The sequence below is a fragment of the Monodelphis domestica genome, chromosome 7 (assembly GCF_027887165.1).
Source record: "Monodelphis domestica isolate mMonDom1 chromosome 7, mMonDom1.pri, whole genome shotgun sequence".
Taxonomy (NCBI): Eukaryota; Metazoa; Chordata; class Mammalia; order Didelphimorphia; family Didelphidae; genus Monodelphis; species Monodelphis domestica.
The window spans coordinates 170,277,899-170,294,730 of NC_077233.1; the positions used below are offsets into that span (position 1 = coordinate 170,277,899).

Here is a 16,832-nt window from a genome sequence, read left to right on the forward strand (position 1 = left end):
TTACTATGATTAACATAAAAATATCCACTAACTTACAACCTATTTTTTATTCTTTTTTTTGTGAATCTTTTAATAAAGATGCTTGAAAAATTCATATGCTTGATTAACTATATATATCAAATTAACTGAACAATTAATTACTAAAATAATTATTGTTTACCTCTACTTATCTGCCAGAACATAGTTTTTAAAAAAAGAATATTTAACCACTAAATTAAGAAAATATTATTTATTTTACGTTATGTTCTTTTTAAATTTTGAGTTCCAAAATCTCTTCCTATCTCCCATTCATTAGGAAGGCAAGCAAAAGCATATAAGTTATCTATGTAAAATCATGCAATACATTTCTACATTATCCATAGCACAAAAAAGCAAAAAAAAAATAGAGAAAACTATATTTCTGTTTGCACTCAGATTTTATCATTCTCTCCCTTAAGGTAGATAGCATTTTTTTTTATCATAAGTCCTTTAGAATTATTTTGGATCACTATATTGATCAGAATGGCTAAATCTTTTGTAGTTGATCATCATTGCAACATTTGTACACAACAATTTCCTGATTCTTCTTATCTCTAGGTCTGCTAGGTTTTCCTGAAACCATTCCTTTCCTCATTTCATATAGTAGTACAACAGTACTCTATCACAAACATGTGCCATAACTTCTTTTACTAGTCCCCATTCGATGAGTAGCCCCTCAATTTCCAGTTCTTAAAGGGTTGCTACAAATACTTTTGTATACATAGGTCCTTTTCCTTTGATATTATTGGGTTAGAAGACCTAGTAATGGTATTGATGTATATGTATAGTTTTATAGTTCTTTGAGCATAGTTCTAAATCATTGTCTAAAATGGTTGAGCTAGTTCACAAGTATAATTTATTAGTGTGCCTATTTTCCCTCATCTTCTCCAGAATTTGTCATTTTGATAAGTGTGAAGGGGGTACCTTAGGATTAATTTGTATTTTTCTAATTATTAGTGATTTAGAGCATTTTTTTGTAGGACTAAATAGTTTTAATTTCTTTTTCTGGAAACTGTTCATTTTCATTGACCATTTATCATTTGAGGAATGGGTCTTATTTTTATAAATTTGACTTCATTCTCTACATATTAGAGAAATGAGACCTCTACCAGAGAAACTCGCTATGAAGTTTTTGACTCATTATCAATGGTTCCTTTTAGCAAGATGTAGTTTCCTTGATTATTTCTTTTTAACTATATATTCCCTTTTGCTTTTGCTAGATCTGAGATCATGATTGCTACCCTAGTCTTTTTAACTTCAACTGAGGCATAATGGATTTTGCTCTAGCTCCCTATTTTAACCTTCTGTGTATCTTTCTGTTTCAAGTGTGTCTCTTGTAAACATCATATTGTTGGATTCTGGTTTCTAATTCATTCTGCTATTTCTTACCATTTATTTTTTAAAATTTAAATCAGTTAAAAATGTTTTTAATTACATGGAGAAACAATGAATTCATTCCATTCACATTGATAGTTATTATTCCTAACTGTATTTCCCTCTACCTACCCTCTTTTTATCCTTTTCTCTTTTTATCCTGCCCCACTCAAAAGTCTGTTTTACTTTTGATCACTTCTTCTTCTAATCCACCTTTCTTTTTATCATCCTCCCCACCCTTTCTCTTATCCTTTCTCCTCCCATTTCCCTATTGGGTAAGATAGATTTCTATACCCAACTGAGTTTGTTTATATTTTATTACTCTGAACCAGTTTTGATGAGGGATTCCAACATTGTCCAGCACTCCTCTATTTTCTCCTCTAGAAGGAAGAAAGGTTGTTCCTTCTGTGGCTTTAAAAAAATTATATGAAATAATATCTCCCAATCTACCTCTCCCTTTCTCTTTTCCCAGTGCATCCCTCTTTCGCACTACTTCATTTTTTTATGAGATCATTCCAACACAATTGACTCATACTCATGCCCTCTGTCAGTGTAAACTTCTAATTGCCCTGATAATGATAAAGATTTTAGGAGTTACATGTAACATCCTCCCCAAAAGGAATGCAAACAGTTTAACTTTATTTAGTTCCTTATGATTGCCCTTTCATTTTTACCTTTTTATGCTCCTTTTGAGTCTTATGTTTGAATGTCAAGTTTTCTATTCAGCTCTGATCTTTCAATCAGGAGTGTTTTGAAGTCCTCTATTTCATTAAATATCAACCCCTTTCCTTCCAAGGATTATATTCAGTTTTGCTGGGTAGGTGATCTTGAGTGTAATCCTAGTTCTTTTCTCACCCAGAATATTATATTCCAAGCCTTCTCTGCTCTTTTATTGTGGTAGCTGTCAAATCTTGTGTATCCTGACTACTCCTCAACATTTGAATTGTTTCTTTCTGGGTGCTTGGAATATTTTCTTTTTTATCTGGGAGCTCTGGAATGTGTCTATAATGTTCTTGGGAGTTTTCTTTTTGGAATCTTGTTAAGGAGGTTATTGGTGGATTCTTTCAATGTTTATTTTACCATCTAGATCTGTGATATTGGGGCAATTCTCCTTTATAATTTCTTGAGCTATGATATTTATATTATTGTTTTAATAATGACTTTCACATAGTCCAACAATTCTTAAGTGATCTTTCCTTGATATGTGTCCCGTGTCAGTTGTTTTTCCAATGAGATATTTCACATTTTCTTATATTTTTTCATTTTTTTGACTTTGATTATTTTTGGATGTCTCATGGAACTAGTAGATTCCATTTATCCAATTCTAATTAAAAAAAATTTTTTTTAAACCCTTACCTTCTGTCTTGGAGTCAATATGTGTATTGGCTCCAAGGCAGAAGAGTGGTGAGGGGTTCAAGTGACTTGCCCAGGGTCACACAGCTGGAAAGTGTCTGAAGTCAGATTTGAACCTAGGACCTCCCGTCTCTAGGCCTGGCTCTCAATCCACTGAGCTACCCAGCTTCTCCCTCCAATTCTAATTTTAAAGGAATTTTTCTTCAGGGAACTTATGTGTCTCTTTTACTATTAAGTCAATTCTGTTTTTTAAGGTGTTATTTTTTTATTTTTTCTGTCTCTTGCCAAATTGTTAATTCTTTTTTCATTATTTTCTTGTATTGCTCATTTCTTTTCTTCTACCACTCTTAATGCTTAATTTAATTCTTCTAGGAATTCTTGTTGGGCTTGAGTTCAATTAGCAATTTTCTTTGAGACTTTGGTTAGAGATGTTTTCACATTGTTGTCTTCTCCTGAGTTTATGCCTTGGTCTTCCTTGCCAGCATAGTATCATTTTATGGGTTTGTTGTTTGCTCATCCTGGCACAGGACATGACTTTACAGCCAAGAGTCTTTGGATAGCATGGTAGGTTCTAGGAATAGTTAGAAAAATCATGCTGAGGCTGCATATCCAAAACTATGGTCCTGTCCTCAGGTCTATCTCCTTGTTTAGGCTGTGGGGGACCCTCAATGGAAGCTGAAATCTGATCTAGTCCAGATAGCAAGTTCCAGGGCGTTTCAAGGATTTCTTCCTCACTTTAAACTCTAGTGGTTTTGAATTGACTGTTGAAGTAGGGGGAATGAATTAAACTCTCTCAGATAACCACCATCCATCCTGATGTACTTGGCAGTAGAAACCCATAACTGAGGAGGTGAACCTATAGAAACTTGTCATCTTGCTGCCTCAGCTCTAAATTGGGAGGTTTTTCTTTGTGGTCTGTAAAAGGTGAAATTATGGCTGAGAGTGAATGTATAATTAATTTTGGTTGCCAAGGATTTTATTTATAAAATCATAATGAAAAACCCAAGTCAGCTGGAAATTTTATGTTGATTTTAATTGATAGTGGAGGAGATTAAGGAAAAGGCTAAGCCAAGATGTTGGAACCTGAAATCAGCTCCAGGGAAAAACTCACCACCAACCCAGACAATAACTGCCACCACACTAAGATGTTGGGACACTTAGCATGCTGCCAGCCAGAGTCGTCTCTCTGGGGAAAGAAGAGGAGAGAGGAAGTGACCTGCCCTATATAGATGTTTTTACACCACTTTTCTGTGTCTCATCTGTACCAATAATAGCTTAGCTTGACTTAGGACAGCCCATGAGTCTGTCAGCTGTTTTCTGCACATGTCTGTTGCCTTTTTCCTCCCAGATACTTAGTCTTGAGTGTGGTTCAGGTATCCTGACCTTGTTAAACTGAGTAGGGTGGAAAAATGTGGACTTCCCAAGACCTGAGTCTGTTATTCCAAGTATCTCTATTGTTACTGATCAGGAAATAGCTAAATCAAATCTTCTAAAGAATGGTCTGATTAGGGTGGAGTAGTTTTAAAATTCACAGGTCTTGGGTCCACCTTAACCTACTATCCCATTTCATTTATACTATCTTCCTACCACTGTCATACCATGTAATTCAAGAAAATTTTCTGGCTTAATTCAGATTTTTCCATAGAGTTTGCCCTTTACAAATAAAGTAACATGTTTGGTTGTGCAGAATTTTTAATTATTTTGTTTATTCTGTATATTTCATTTTGGTGGACCTATGATGGTCACAGTTCTCCAAATCACAGAATGGGTAGAGGAAGTGACCTTGAGTTATTAGTTTGGACAAGCCATTTTTAACCTCTATAAGTCTTGGTTTCTGCCTCTATAAACTGGGAACAATAATGCTTTCCCCTTGCTTCACAGGGTTGTTGTAGGAAATCAAATAACTCAGTGTATGGAGAAGTATTTTACAAATGTAAGCTAGAATAATCATTATCATCACAATTGAGGCAATATCTTATTGGCAGGCAAACTTGGACAATTTCAAGTTGGACAAATAGAATATTTAAAATATTAAATGAGGCTTCAGACACTTCCCAGCTGTGTGACCCTGGGCAAGTCATTTAAAGTCATTGCTTAGCTGTTATCGCTCTTCTGCCATGGAGCCAATACACAGTATTGACTCCAAGATGGAAGGTAAGGGTTTAAAAAAAAATTAAATGAAACATACCAAAATACTTCTTAAATAGGGCACAATGGTGTAAACAATGGCAGAATACAACCTATGTATTTTACTTAGTCTTTTGTAGCAATCTGAAATAAAGCCTTGAGCCAAGTCATCTGGAAGAATATAGAGTTATGTTGCAAACAAAATAAAAATATTCAGATAGTGGTAGGTGTGAAATTTAAGAAGGTTCTTGAATGTACACACTGTGGATAGAACTCTTTGGGTTGGCCTTCTTACATGGCAAGTAATGTCCTTTTCTATTATGATAATCTGTATCATAATGGGGTTGGGGACAAAACATGGAAGACCTTGAATTCATTAGTGCTAGGGAGTACAACTAATACTTATTTTATGAGCTCATCATATTATGCCAGGTGTTAACTGCATAGTTATTTTTTAGCATATGTAAATTGACTCAGTGCATATAAATACATATAATAGTGAAACAAAGTTCATGAGAAAAAAAGGAAAGTAATCAAATATTTTCAGAAAGGAAAAAAAAGATTACAGAAACTATAAATCTGTTCTAGTTTATATCATAAGCAGAGTGGGATAGTGGGCAGTAGACTGATACAGGACAGACCTGGGTACATGTCTTGACTGATTCCTACTAACTGTGTGAATGTCGATAAATCGCTTAACTTCTTAGTGCCTCAGACAGCTCTCTATTTTTGTAAGTTAGAGATGACCTTTTTATTCTATCACATTTCTTGACACAAAGTAAGTGCTTAATAATGTTTATTTCCTTGCTTGTTATCTATGAAATCTCATGTCTGGACTAAAACCAAAAAGAACACGAAACAATATTACATAAATACCTAGAAAAATTCTAGTATAAAATTTTAAATGAGTGTTTTATGAGCTCCCATAAAGAAGAAAACAGTGATCAACAGGATCCAGCATATGCTTGGCCAGAAGGGAAATTAAAAAATTGTTAGAGAGTCTTCAATTGCCCTTATGCATCAGAAATTATCCAAGGACTTCTCATTACCATATTATCTTGGAAGAGAAGTCAAGTGTTTTGTGAGTATTGAGGGAATAGATTTCCCTTTCTATTGTTTAACTTCAAATATTTATTTATATTTTTAACTTCATATATTTGTTTGCCTTATTTCCCTAACTGCATATATCATAATATCTATAAAAGCAAAACCAAGGTAATATGCTTCTTTTTTTATTCCATAGTATCCTGCTTACATCAGGGGCTATGAATATTTGTTAATTTGGTTTTCTTTTCAAGGTATTAACCATGTTTCCTTTAAAAAATGTACAATTTCTAGGCTTTTAAAAACATTTTTGTTGGGATATAACTTGACTTTTCCATGAAAATCCTGCTCAGGCACCTCATAGTGAGATAGATGCTTTTTATTTTTGAAGGCTATGCTGGTGGATCATAGACTATGGAAATGCTTTAAGTGAAGGTCTAGAATTTTCCTCTATCCTATAAGCACCAGGCTAAGTTCAGAGAAGCATATGACCAGAAAGTTGGCAATCAAGGGATCCATTTTTTTTTGACCATGGTAATTCATAAGAATGACTACTGGGGCATGGAAGGGCTAGATGACGCACTAATGGAATTCACTTATTTTTTGACATATTAATTAAAAGCTTCATGGGACTTATGTTGTAATAATTAAATTTTGCAATCTTCAACTTGTTTACCCTTTTCTTTAGAGAAATTTAATACATATGTGACCCTGAAAGTACAAAATGTGAAGAGCACGACCATTGCAGTTCGAGGGGATCAACCTTGCTGGGAACAAGATTTCATGTTGTAAGTATCCAGTAGCAGTGGCTGCCTGTATATTCTCTAACCTTGTTAGAGTACAGAATTAGACACTTGGGGCAAGTATTGGATTTTTTAGCATTGTTCGAGCATTTGCTCATACCCTTTAAAATTTGCAGTACTATCTTTGGCAATTTAGAAGTATAGGAATAAAAATAAAATGCATTCTTATCTTATAAAAGTATTTCTCATTATAATGGCACATCATAGCACCATGTTGTTAAGCTTTACCAAGTAATAACATCACAACTGATGTTTATATATGCTTTGAGGTGTGCAAAGCTCATTTTATATACATTGTGTTACTTGATCTTCATGAAAAATTTGTGAAGACCATGTTTATTATTATAATCAAACTAGCATTTGTTAAGTGCCTACTGTGTACCAGGTACTATGCTCTGAGATTACAGATGCAAGTCAGTACAAGAAACAATTGCTACCTTCCAATAATTTACATTCTGTCAGGAGGAAACAACATGTATGCATATAAGTTTGAAATATGGAACTTTCATTATTCAGAAAACATTTGGATTGATGAAAAGGGCAGAAAAAAAGAATATTTGTATACGGAATATTAATAAAATAACTTAAGAAGAAACATACCCCTTTAGATAAAAATCTTTAAGGTGGATCATGGATTATTCTGTGGACCTAAGAGAAAGAAAAGTGCCTTTCAGATAATGGTGCTGAAAGAAAAATTCTGAGGTGAAGATGACTACAATGCACTGTGGTTCATTAGCTCATTTACATATTACTTTTCAGAGTTTTAAAGGAAATAGCTAATAAAATATAAGTCAGATAACTCAGGAATGTGTGATTACTGTCGAGGTTATATGAGAAGAGAGAGAAGAGAGAAGAAGCTATTTATAGAAGACAGAATACAAAAACTAACAGGAGCTAAGCAACTGGCAAGCCAGCTTTGCTGTAGATCCAGGGAGCTGTTTGATAGGATAAGAGTGCTGGAATCTAACTGGAGGAAAGCAGCATCCTTTGCTATTTGAAGGCTATATAGCCTTCTAGATCTACCTACAGTGTGATAAAGGGGAAATTCTCAGGGATGTTTGTGTTGTTCTGCTACTCTCAGTAGTTTAAGAGAAAAAGAAGAGTGGGAAAGGTGTTGCCTTGTTGGAAATTGTACTTACATAGTTTTTGCCACAAAGAACATAAATATTTTTCAATACCATACCAAGGATGTATGAGAAAAAACACTATCCACATTCAGAGGAAAAACTGTAGGAGTAGAAACACAGAAGGAAAACAACTGCTTGAATACATGGGTCGAGGGGATATGGCTGAGGATGGAGACTCTAAATGAACATCCTAATGCAAACACCAACAACATGGAAATAGGACACATGTAATATCCAGTGGAATTGCACATCAGCTGTGGGAAGGGTGGGTGGAGGGGAGGGAGGGAAATAATATAATTTTTGTAAACAAGGAATAATGTTCTAAATTGACTAAATTAATTTAAATTAAAAAAAATAAATAGCAAGCCAGGGAGTTTGTATTTTCTCCTAAAATAAATGTGGCAAGGAAGCACTGAAGCTTTTTGAGTTGGAGAGTAACATATGCAAGCCCCTGCTTTGTGTGTGGTTGGTTTGGGGAGAGGACAGATGAATCGAGGAGACCACTGGAATAGGCCAGGTAAGAAGTAATGCTCTGGACTAGGATGGTAGCTTTTTAAGTGAATGAATGAAAAGTGAATGATGGTAGATTCAACAAGACTTGGTAATTGATTTACTGATGAGGAAATTGAGGTTTCAGAGAAGTTAAGTTACTTGCCCAGCACCCTGCTAATTTTTTTTCTTGCTTTTTATTAATAATATGTCCTAGATGAATCACAAATTCTAGTAAGCTGTGGTAAAGAGATATTCTAATTATTTGATTATCCTACTGCTCAAAGTATTAGAATACTGTTGTTAGATTTAAATTAATAACTCCCATTTCTTATTTTCCATAGAGTTTATTAATACTCATTTGAAATAAAGAAAGCAAATAGATAGAAGTTTAAGGCCTATTTTCTAACCTAAGTCTGACCACGTGCTGATCTTTCTGCAGGATTCTCCCTTGGCCTCTGGATGCATTCAGAAAAGTAGAGTCCTTGGGTCACACCCACACTCTTATTCACTTTCATGGATGCAGATGTGATGAACCTGGTTGACAATCCAGGAGGGGGAGGGGATGAAATTCCCTTTACACACTGAAATTCTATTGCATATTATTTAATCTTTCTTGGATGATTCAGAAAGCTGTTAGAAGAATTCTAGATCTGTTAATGAGAATTATTATCTTTAGAATGTCATATATAGGAAACACTGTTAAAAAGAAAGTACTTTTATGCCTGTAGGATGCCACTGAGGTTTTCTGTGAGTGTGAAGTGTCATTGAAATACTACAACTCTTGAGATTCATACAAATGGGTAAACATGCAAGAATTTATTTGTTAAAAATTTTTCTTTGGAACTTCAGGCAACTGCTTTGTATTTCTGACTTTTCCTTATTTTCACTTAAGGAGAAAAGTCCTGATTTTCCTGCTATAGAATGGAGAAGGAATGTATGTGGGAACTAATAGTGCAATTCAAGAGGCTTATTTCTTCCAGGAATCATTCTCATCTTGAGGACTTTTAAATATTGCTGGTTTGAGACCATTTTTTTTTTTGCCACATTTCACTTTCATTATTAAAGGCAAAATTAGCTCCTGATATGAATCAGAAATGTTTTGTTGGAGCCAATAAGCATTTTGAGCTTTATTAAAAGATGCATTAATTATATTGGGGATTAGGAACATGATAGCCCTATTATATTTTGTCCTGGTCAGGTGCATTGTTTTTTTTTTTAATTTAAATTAATTTATTTAGTCAATTTAGAACATTATTTCTTGGTTACAAGAATCATATTATTTCCCTCTCTCCCTTTCCCCCTCCCCCTCTTCCCATAGCTGATGCACAATTTTACTGGATATTACATGTGTCCTTGATCAGAACCTATTTCCATGTTGTTGGTGTTTGCATTAGGATGTTCATTTAGAGTCTACATCCCCAGCCATATCCCCATGACCCATGTATTTAAGCAGTTGTTTTTCTTCTGTGTTTCTACTCCCACAGTTTTTCCTCTGAGTGTGGATAATGTTTTCTCATAGTTCCCTCCAAGTTGTTCTGGATCACTGCATTTGCCTCTAATGGAGAAGTTCATTACATTCGATTGTACCACAGTGTATCAGTCTCTGTGTACAATGTTCTCCTGGTTCTGCTTCTCTCACTCTGCATCAATTCCTGGAGGTTGTTCCAGTTCACATGGAATTCTTCCACTTTATTATTCCTTTCAGCACAATAGTATTCCATCACCAACATATAGCACAATTTGTTCAACCATTCCCCAATTGAAGGGCATCCCCTCATTTTTCAATATTTTTGCCACCACAAAGAGCTATAGAAACATTGAAGTCAAAGCAAAACCATTTAGTTAAATAAATAAAATAGTATGAAAAGTAGCAATAGAATATTTCCTCTGTAAACCTTGTACAAGATACATACAAAGACGTAATATATATGTACACACATTTTATATCATATGTATGCATATAACCAATGACAAGCTTGATACTACTGGGAGACTTCAACGCCCGTGTTGGCCAGGACCATGAAAGATGGAAAGGAGTGCTTGGCAAACACGGCGTGGGAAAAATGAACAACAACGGCCTACTGCTACTCAGCAAATGCTCAGAGTTCAATCTCACCATCACGAACACTGTGTTCAGAATGGCGAACAAATATAAAACAACGTGGATGCACCCATGATCAAAACAGTGACATCTCATTGACTACATCATTGTATGCTGGCGAGACATCCAGGACGTACAGATCACCAGAGCCATGAGAGGAGCTGAATGCTGGACAGACCACTGATTGGTTAGAGCGACTCTTCAAATGCGCATTGCGCCTTGCCATCCAAAATGCGCCCAGACAGTTCACACATTTTACAATGTGAGTCGTCTTAGAGACCCTTCTTATTTGCAAACATTCCAGTCCTGCCTAGACGACAAGCTGTCTGCCAAGGGACCACTCATTGGAAGCTCAACCGAGAAATGGAACCAGTTCAGAGACGCAGTGAAGGAAAGATCAAAGGCAGTCCTAGGCCCCAAACAACGCAACCACCAGGACTGGTTCGAAGAGAACAACACTGCTATTGAAGACCTATCGAGCAAAAAGAACAAAGCCTTTATGGAGTGCCAAAATAACCCAAACTCTGCTCCTTTTAAGACAGATTCAAATCTCTCTAAGCCACGGCACAGCGTGAGATCAGGAAGATGCAAGACCTATGGTGGGGAAAAAAAGGCAGAAGAAATCCAGTGCTTTGCTGATACAAAAAACTACAAACAATTTTTCAGTGCCCTCAAGACTGTCTATGGGCCATTAAAACCCACCACCACTCCCTTGCTATCCTCTGACGGTGACACTCTCATAAAAGATTAAAAAGGCATCAGCAACAGGTGGAAAGAACACTTCAGTCAGCTTCTCAACCAACCCTTTTCAGTCGACCAAAGCACCCTTGACCAGATCCCCCAGAACCGCACCATTGAACAACTTGACATCTCTCCTTCAATAGAGGAAGTCCAAAAAGCCATTAAACAAATGAGTGCAGGCAAGGCACCCAGTAAAGACGGGATCCCAACCGAGGTGTACAAGGCCTTAAATGGAAAGGCGCGCCAGGCATTCCATATAGTGCTGACCAGCATATGGGAAGAGGAAGACATGCCCCCAGAACTCAGAGATGCCTCCATCGTAGCCCTATACAAGAACAAAGGCGCACCAGCAGCCTGTGACAACTACAGAGGCATCTCACTGCTCTCCACTGCTGGAAAGATCCTCGCCTGTGTTATACTCAACAGACTCCTGGCATCTGTCTCAGAGCAGAACCTGTCTGAAACACAATGTGGCTTCCGATCAGATCGCAGCACCATCGACATGGTCTTCACGGTGAGGCAAATGCAGGAAAAATCCTTGAGCAGAACCTGAGTCTCTACATTGTCTTCATAGACCTGACGAAGGCATTCAACACAGCGAACAGGGAAGCATTGTCGGTGATCCTTAGCAAGCTCGGCTGCCCAGCAAAATTCGTCAAACTGATCCAGCTCTTTCATGTCGACATGACAGGGGAAGTCCTATCTCGTGGAGAGACTTCTGATCGCTTCAACATCTCCAATGGCGTGAAACAAGGCTATGTTCTCACTCCGGTACTATTCAACCTATTTTTCACCCAAGTATTACGACATGATGTGATGGATCTAGACCTGGGCATCTACATCAAATACCGACTGGATGGCTCACTATTCGACCTTCACCGCCTGACTGCAAAAACAAAGACAACAGAGAGACTCATCCTGGAAGCTCTCTTCGCAGATGACTGTGCTCTCATGGCCCACCAAGAAAATCATCTTCAAACCATTGTGGACAGGTTCTCTACTGCAACAAAACTGTTTGGCCTGACTATCAGCCTCAGCAAAACAGAGGTGCTGTTCCAACCTGCATCACAGAGGCCAACTAACCAGCCATGCATTACAATCGACGGCACGCAGCTTTCTAATGCCAACACTTTCAAGTACCTGGGCAGCACCGTCGCCAGCGACGGGTCCCTAGACCACGAGATTAATGCCAGGATCCAAAAGGCCAGCCAGGCACTTGGGCGGCTGCACTCCAAAGTCCTCCAACACAGCGGTGTAAGCACTGCGACGAAGCTCAAAGTGTATAACGCAGTGGTCCTCAGCTTGCTCCTGTATGGTTGCGAGACACGGACACTATACTGGAAGCACATGAAACAGCTGGAGCAATTCCACCAACGCTCTCTCTGGTCAATAATGAGGATCCGATGGCAGGACCGAATCACCAACCAGGAAGTCCTCGACAGAGCCAACTCCACCAGCATCGAAGTCATGGTCCTTAAAACCCAGCTACGATGGTCTGGACACGTCATCCGCATGGACCCACAGCGAATACCAAGACAGGTATTCTATGGTGAACTGTCAGCTGGACTCAGGAAACAAGGCCGACCAAAGAAAAGATTCAAGGATCAGCTAAAGTCCAACTTGAGGTGGGCTGGCATGACACCAAAACAACTAGAACTCGCTGCCTCTGTCAGAATCAGCTGGTGAACCCACATTAAACATGCTGCCACCACCTTTGAAGATGAGCGATGTCGATGTCTTGCCGCTGCGTGTGAACACCGACACCAGGCCACAACCGCACCTCCCGTAACAACTGGCGTCCCAGGCCCCATGTGCCCCAAACTTTGCGCCTCAGTCTTTGGACTCCAAAGCCACATGAGGGTACATCAATAGATGATAATGCACAAAGACAATTGCCATTCTTGGTCACTGAGAGACTACCACTACTACTGCTATGCATATAAATATACGTTCTCGTGGATTAACTCAATGGACTGCTGAATCAACCAATAACATTTATATAGTACCTACCCTGTGCCAGGAACTGTCCCAAATGCTCAGGATACCAAAAGAAGCAAAAGATAGTTCCTGCCCTTAAGGAGCTTACAATCTAATAGGGGAGACAACATACAAACTTATATATACAAAGGAAGCTATATGCTGGATAAATAGGAAATAATTAACAAAAGGAAGCTTTCTAGTAAAAGGCAAGGTTTTAATTAAGACCTAAAGGAAACCGGAGAGGTCACTACATAGAGAATGGAGAAAGGTATGGGAAACAGAGAAAATGCCTGGAGCTGAGATGGAATAGCTTATTTGTGGAACAGTCAGGAGGAAAGTGCCACTGGATAGAAGAGTATGTATTGGAGATCAAGGTGTAAGAAGAATGGAAAGGTAGGAGGGAGCTTTATGAAGGACTTTGAATGCCCAACAAGACATTTTGCATTTGATCCTCAAATCAATAGGAAGCCACTTAAGTTTATTGAGTGTGTCTAGGAGTAGTGGAAGGAGTTGATGTGATCAATTCCTGTGCTTTAGCTCATTGGAGAGGTGTTGCAAAGGTGAAACTTATAGACCTTGGCAATAGCTTGGATATGAGGGTGAGAGTGAGAGTGAGGAATCTGGGATACCTTCTAGATTTTGGACATGAGGGACTTGGGATCTTTCTACAGTAATAGGGAAGAAGGGAGGAGAAGAGGAGGAATTTAGTAGGAAAGATAATGAGTTTTATATGGGACATTACATTTTTTTTTATAACTCTTACATTCTGTCTTGGAATCAATACTGTGTATTGGTTACAAGGCAGAAGAGTGGAAATGGCTAGGCAATGGGGGTTAAGTGACTTGCCCAGGGTCACACAGCTAGGAAGCTGAGATCAGGTTTGAACCTAGGACCTTCCATCTCTCTAGGCCTGGCTTTCAATCCACTGAGCCACCTAACTGCCCCAGGAACATATTAAATTTAAAATGTCTACTGAAGGTGTGGTTCAAGATACCTAAAAGGTAGTTGGAGATGCAAGATCTGAGGTTAATAGTTTGGGGCAGGATAGGTAGATATGAGAATCATTAGGATAGATATGATAATTAAATCCATGGGAGATGAGATCACCCAGTGAAGTAGTATAGAGGGAAAAGAGAAGGGGATTCAGGACAGGATCCCAAGGGACACTTTAAGCATGATCTGGAAGAGGATCTAGCAAATGAAATAGAAAAGGAGTAGTCAGGTAAGATGAGAATGAGGAGAGAGGGGTGTTCTAAAAACCTAGTGAAAAGAACATCAAGAAGGAGAGAGTAATCAACATTGTCAAGGGCTGCAAGAGATCAAGGAGAATGAAGACTGAGAAAAGGCCATTGGATTTGGCAACTAAAAGATCATTAATAATTTTAGAGAAAACAGTTTTGGTGGAATGTCAAGGTCAGAAACTAATCTGTGTAAGGAGTTGAGAGTGGGGGGAGATAAAGAAGAGACTTTCATAGGTTACTTTTTTTAGATTAGCTACAAAAGGCTGAAGAGATTTGGTGATAATTAGTGGTGGTAGAAGAATCAAGTGAGGGTCTTTTCCAGAATGCTCACTGAAATACCATAATGTGGACAATGGATGTTTTAATCTACTTTGGCTTTCCTATGGTAATGATTAAAGCTGATCTCTTTTTTAAAATCATTGAAGAGCTTTAGCTTATATTACACTAGGTTATGCAATAAGTATTGCATTTTATCCCTGTTCTATTTGTTCTATGTTTAGGACATTCTCCAGTACACTGAATACTTTTGTCATAGGTCAAGCATAGAATAGGAAGAAAAACCCGATATTGATGCTTATGGGATTAGAGGAGAAAGTTATCTTCATGATCAAATCTGTCATGAAATATTTTATGATAACCTCATTCTAGGTGGGAGAACCATCTTGTTTTAGAATAGCCAAAATAAAATAAAACCATAAAGCTGCATTTTGTTCTTCCTGGTCAAATGAGTGATTCTTTTTTTTTTTGTAATTTTAAATTATAGCAGATTCTTACATTCACTATGTTGTTTAGTCATTTGTAAACTATAAGGATTTGTTTAGAGGCAGCCTAGGTGATGAAGTGGATAAAGTGCTAACTTGAATTTAGGAAGTCAAGAGTTAATCTCCAACTTTATATTCTTACTGTGTGACTTTGGATAAATCACTGCCCATCTAACCTAGCCTCTATCTGCCTCAGTTTCCTTCTCTATAAAATGAGGATAATAATAATACTTCCCAGCATCAGTGTAATTAAATGAGACAATATACGTAAATTGCTTTACAAAGTTTAAAGCACAATATCAAATTACTGCTGCTCTTATTAAGTATCTGTTGTATATGAAAGCCTGTCCATTCCTTATTTTCAACAAAGATGTCCTTGATACATACATAGACCATTTTCATAAAGATATTATGATATGTCTTGAAAAACTGATTCCTGAGAGGTGTTAAAATTTTGTTGCCTCCAATACTGATGTCTTCCTAATGTGTTTGGTCATGTTTAGCCACTCTTCCTGATTACATCTTCTTAACTTAGTTATTTACTCCTATGGTCCAATGGGTATAGAGATAGTGGATTCCAAATGTGGTGGTTCTACTATCATTGCTAATGTTCTACCATTAAAAATTCACTGAGGCCAGCCATAAAAACACTCCCAAAAGAAAAAAAAAAGCCATTTCCCAAAGGATAGAACAAACAATTCCCAGTTATTAACAATCATATTTAAGAATGCTCCAAACCATTAATGGTAAGAAAAATAGGAATCAAAATAGCCCTGATGTTTCATCTTGCATTGAGCAAATTGAGAAAAATCACAAATAATTTTAAATGGCTAATGTTGGCGGGATTATGGGAAAATTGGTATACTGGGATATTTTTGGAACTGTGTATTACTCTGAGTATTTTGAAAAGCAATTTGGAGTTATGAAAAAATAGTGACTAAAATATCTACAGTTTTTTGTTTCATTACTTGGCTTATTTTCCAGGGAGGTCATTACAGAAATAAATTAGCACCATTTTTTGTGGTAGTAAAGAATTGGAAATGAATTCCCCATTGATTGGGGAATGACTAAAATTCTGGTGTATGAATTTGATGGAATATTACTGTGTCTAAGAAATTATTAACCTTGAGAAGCATGAAAAGATCTATGTGAACTGATTAAGTATGAAATAAGCAGAGCCAAGGAAAACAGTATAGTAATTGCAACAATGCATGGTTCCAAAGAAGATGGATGATGTGGCACTTCCTATCACCCTCTTTGCTAAGGTGGGAAGTCTATGAGAATGGTACCTTACACATATTTTCAGACTTTTCCCATGTATTGATCATTTATTCTGATTTCCTGTCTTTTTTGTCTTTTAAAATATTAATCATTTGGGATGGCTTTCGGAGGAGAAGGGGGAGGATACCTGGGAAAACTGTGGTAATATAAAAACAAATGCCATAAATAATTATTTTTGCTAAAAAAGAAAGTGTCAAAATCATTTCATTTTACTTGTATTTGTTATCCTTCCATTTTCAGTCACAAATTAGGATGATCTATTGAGTTGTGTGCTAGTCTTTGCAGGCTTAATTTCCCTTCAACTGCTTTTTGTTATTTTGCGGCTGATATTGCCAATGACCTTCCATCCTCCTGGGTAAGGTTTTGAAAATGAGCTTGTTCTTTTAACT

The 16,832-nt window shown here is 37.2% G+C and overlaps 1 protein-coding gene across 5 annotated transcripts in view; it reads left to right on the forward strand.

Annotated features, from left to right (window-relative positions):
- UNC13B (unc-13 homolog B) overlaps window positions 1–16,832 on the forward strand; it is a 372,543-nt gene that overhangs the window by 123,897 nt on the left and 231,814 nt on the right. For all 5 annotated transcript variants that reach the window (XM_056806040.1, XM_056806038.1, XM_056806041.1 and 2 more), the window contains exon 3: window positions 6,605–6,704. In XM_056806040.1, coding sequence (XP_056662018.1) covers window positions 6,605–6,704 — 100 coding nt within the window. The remainder of the gene's footprint in view (window positions 1–6,604; window positions 6,705–16,832) is intronic.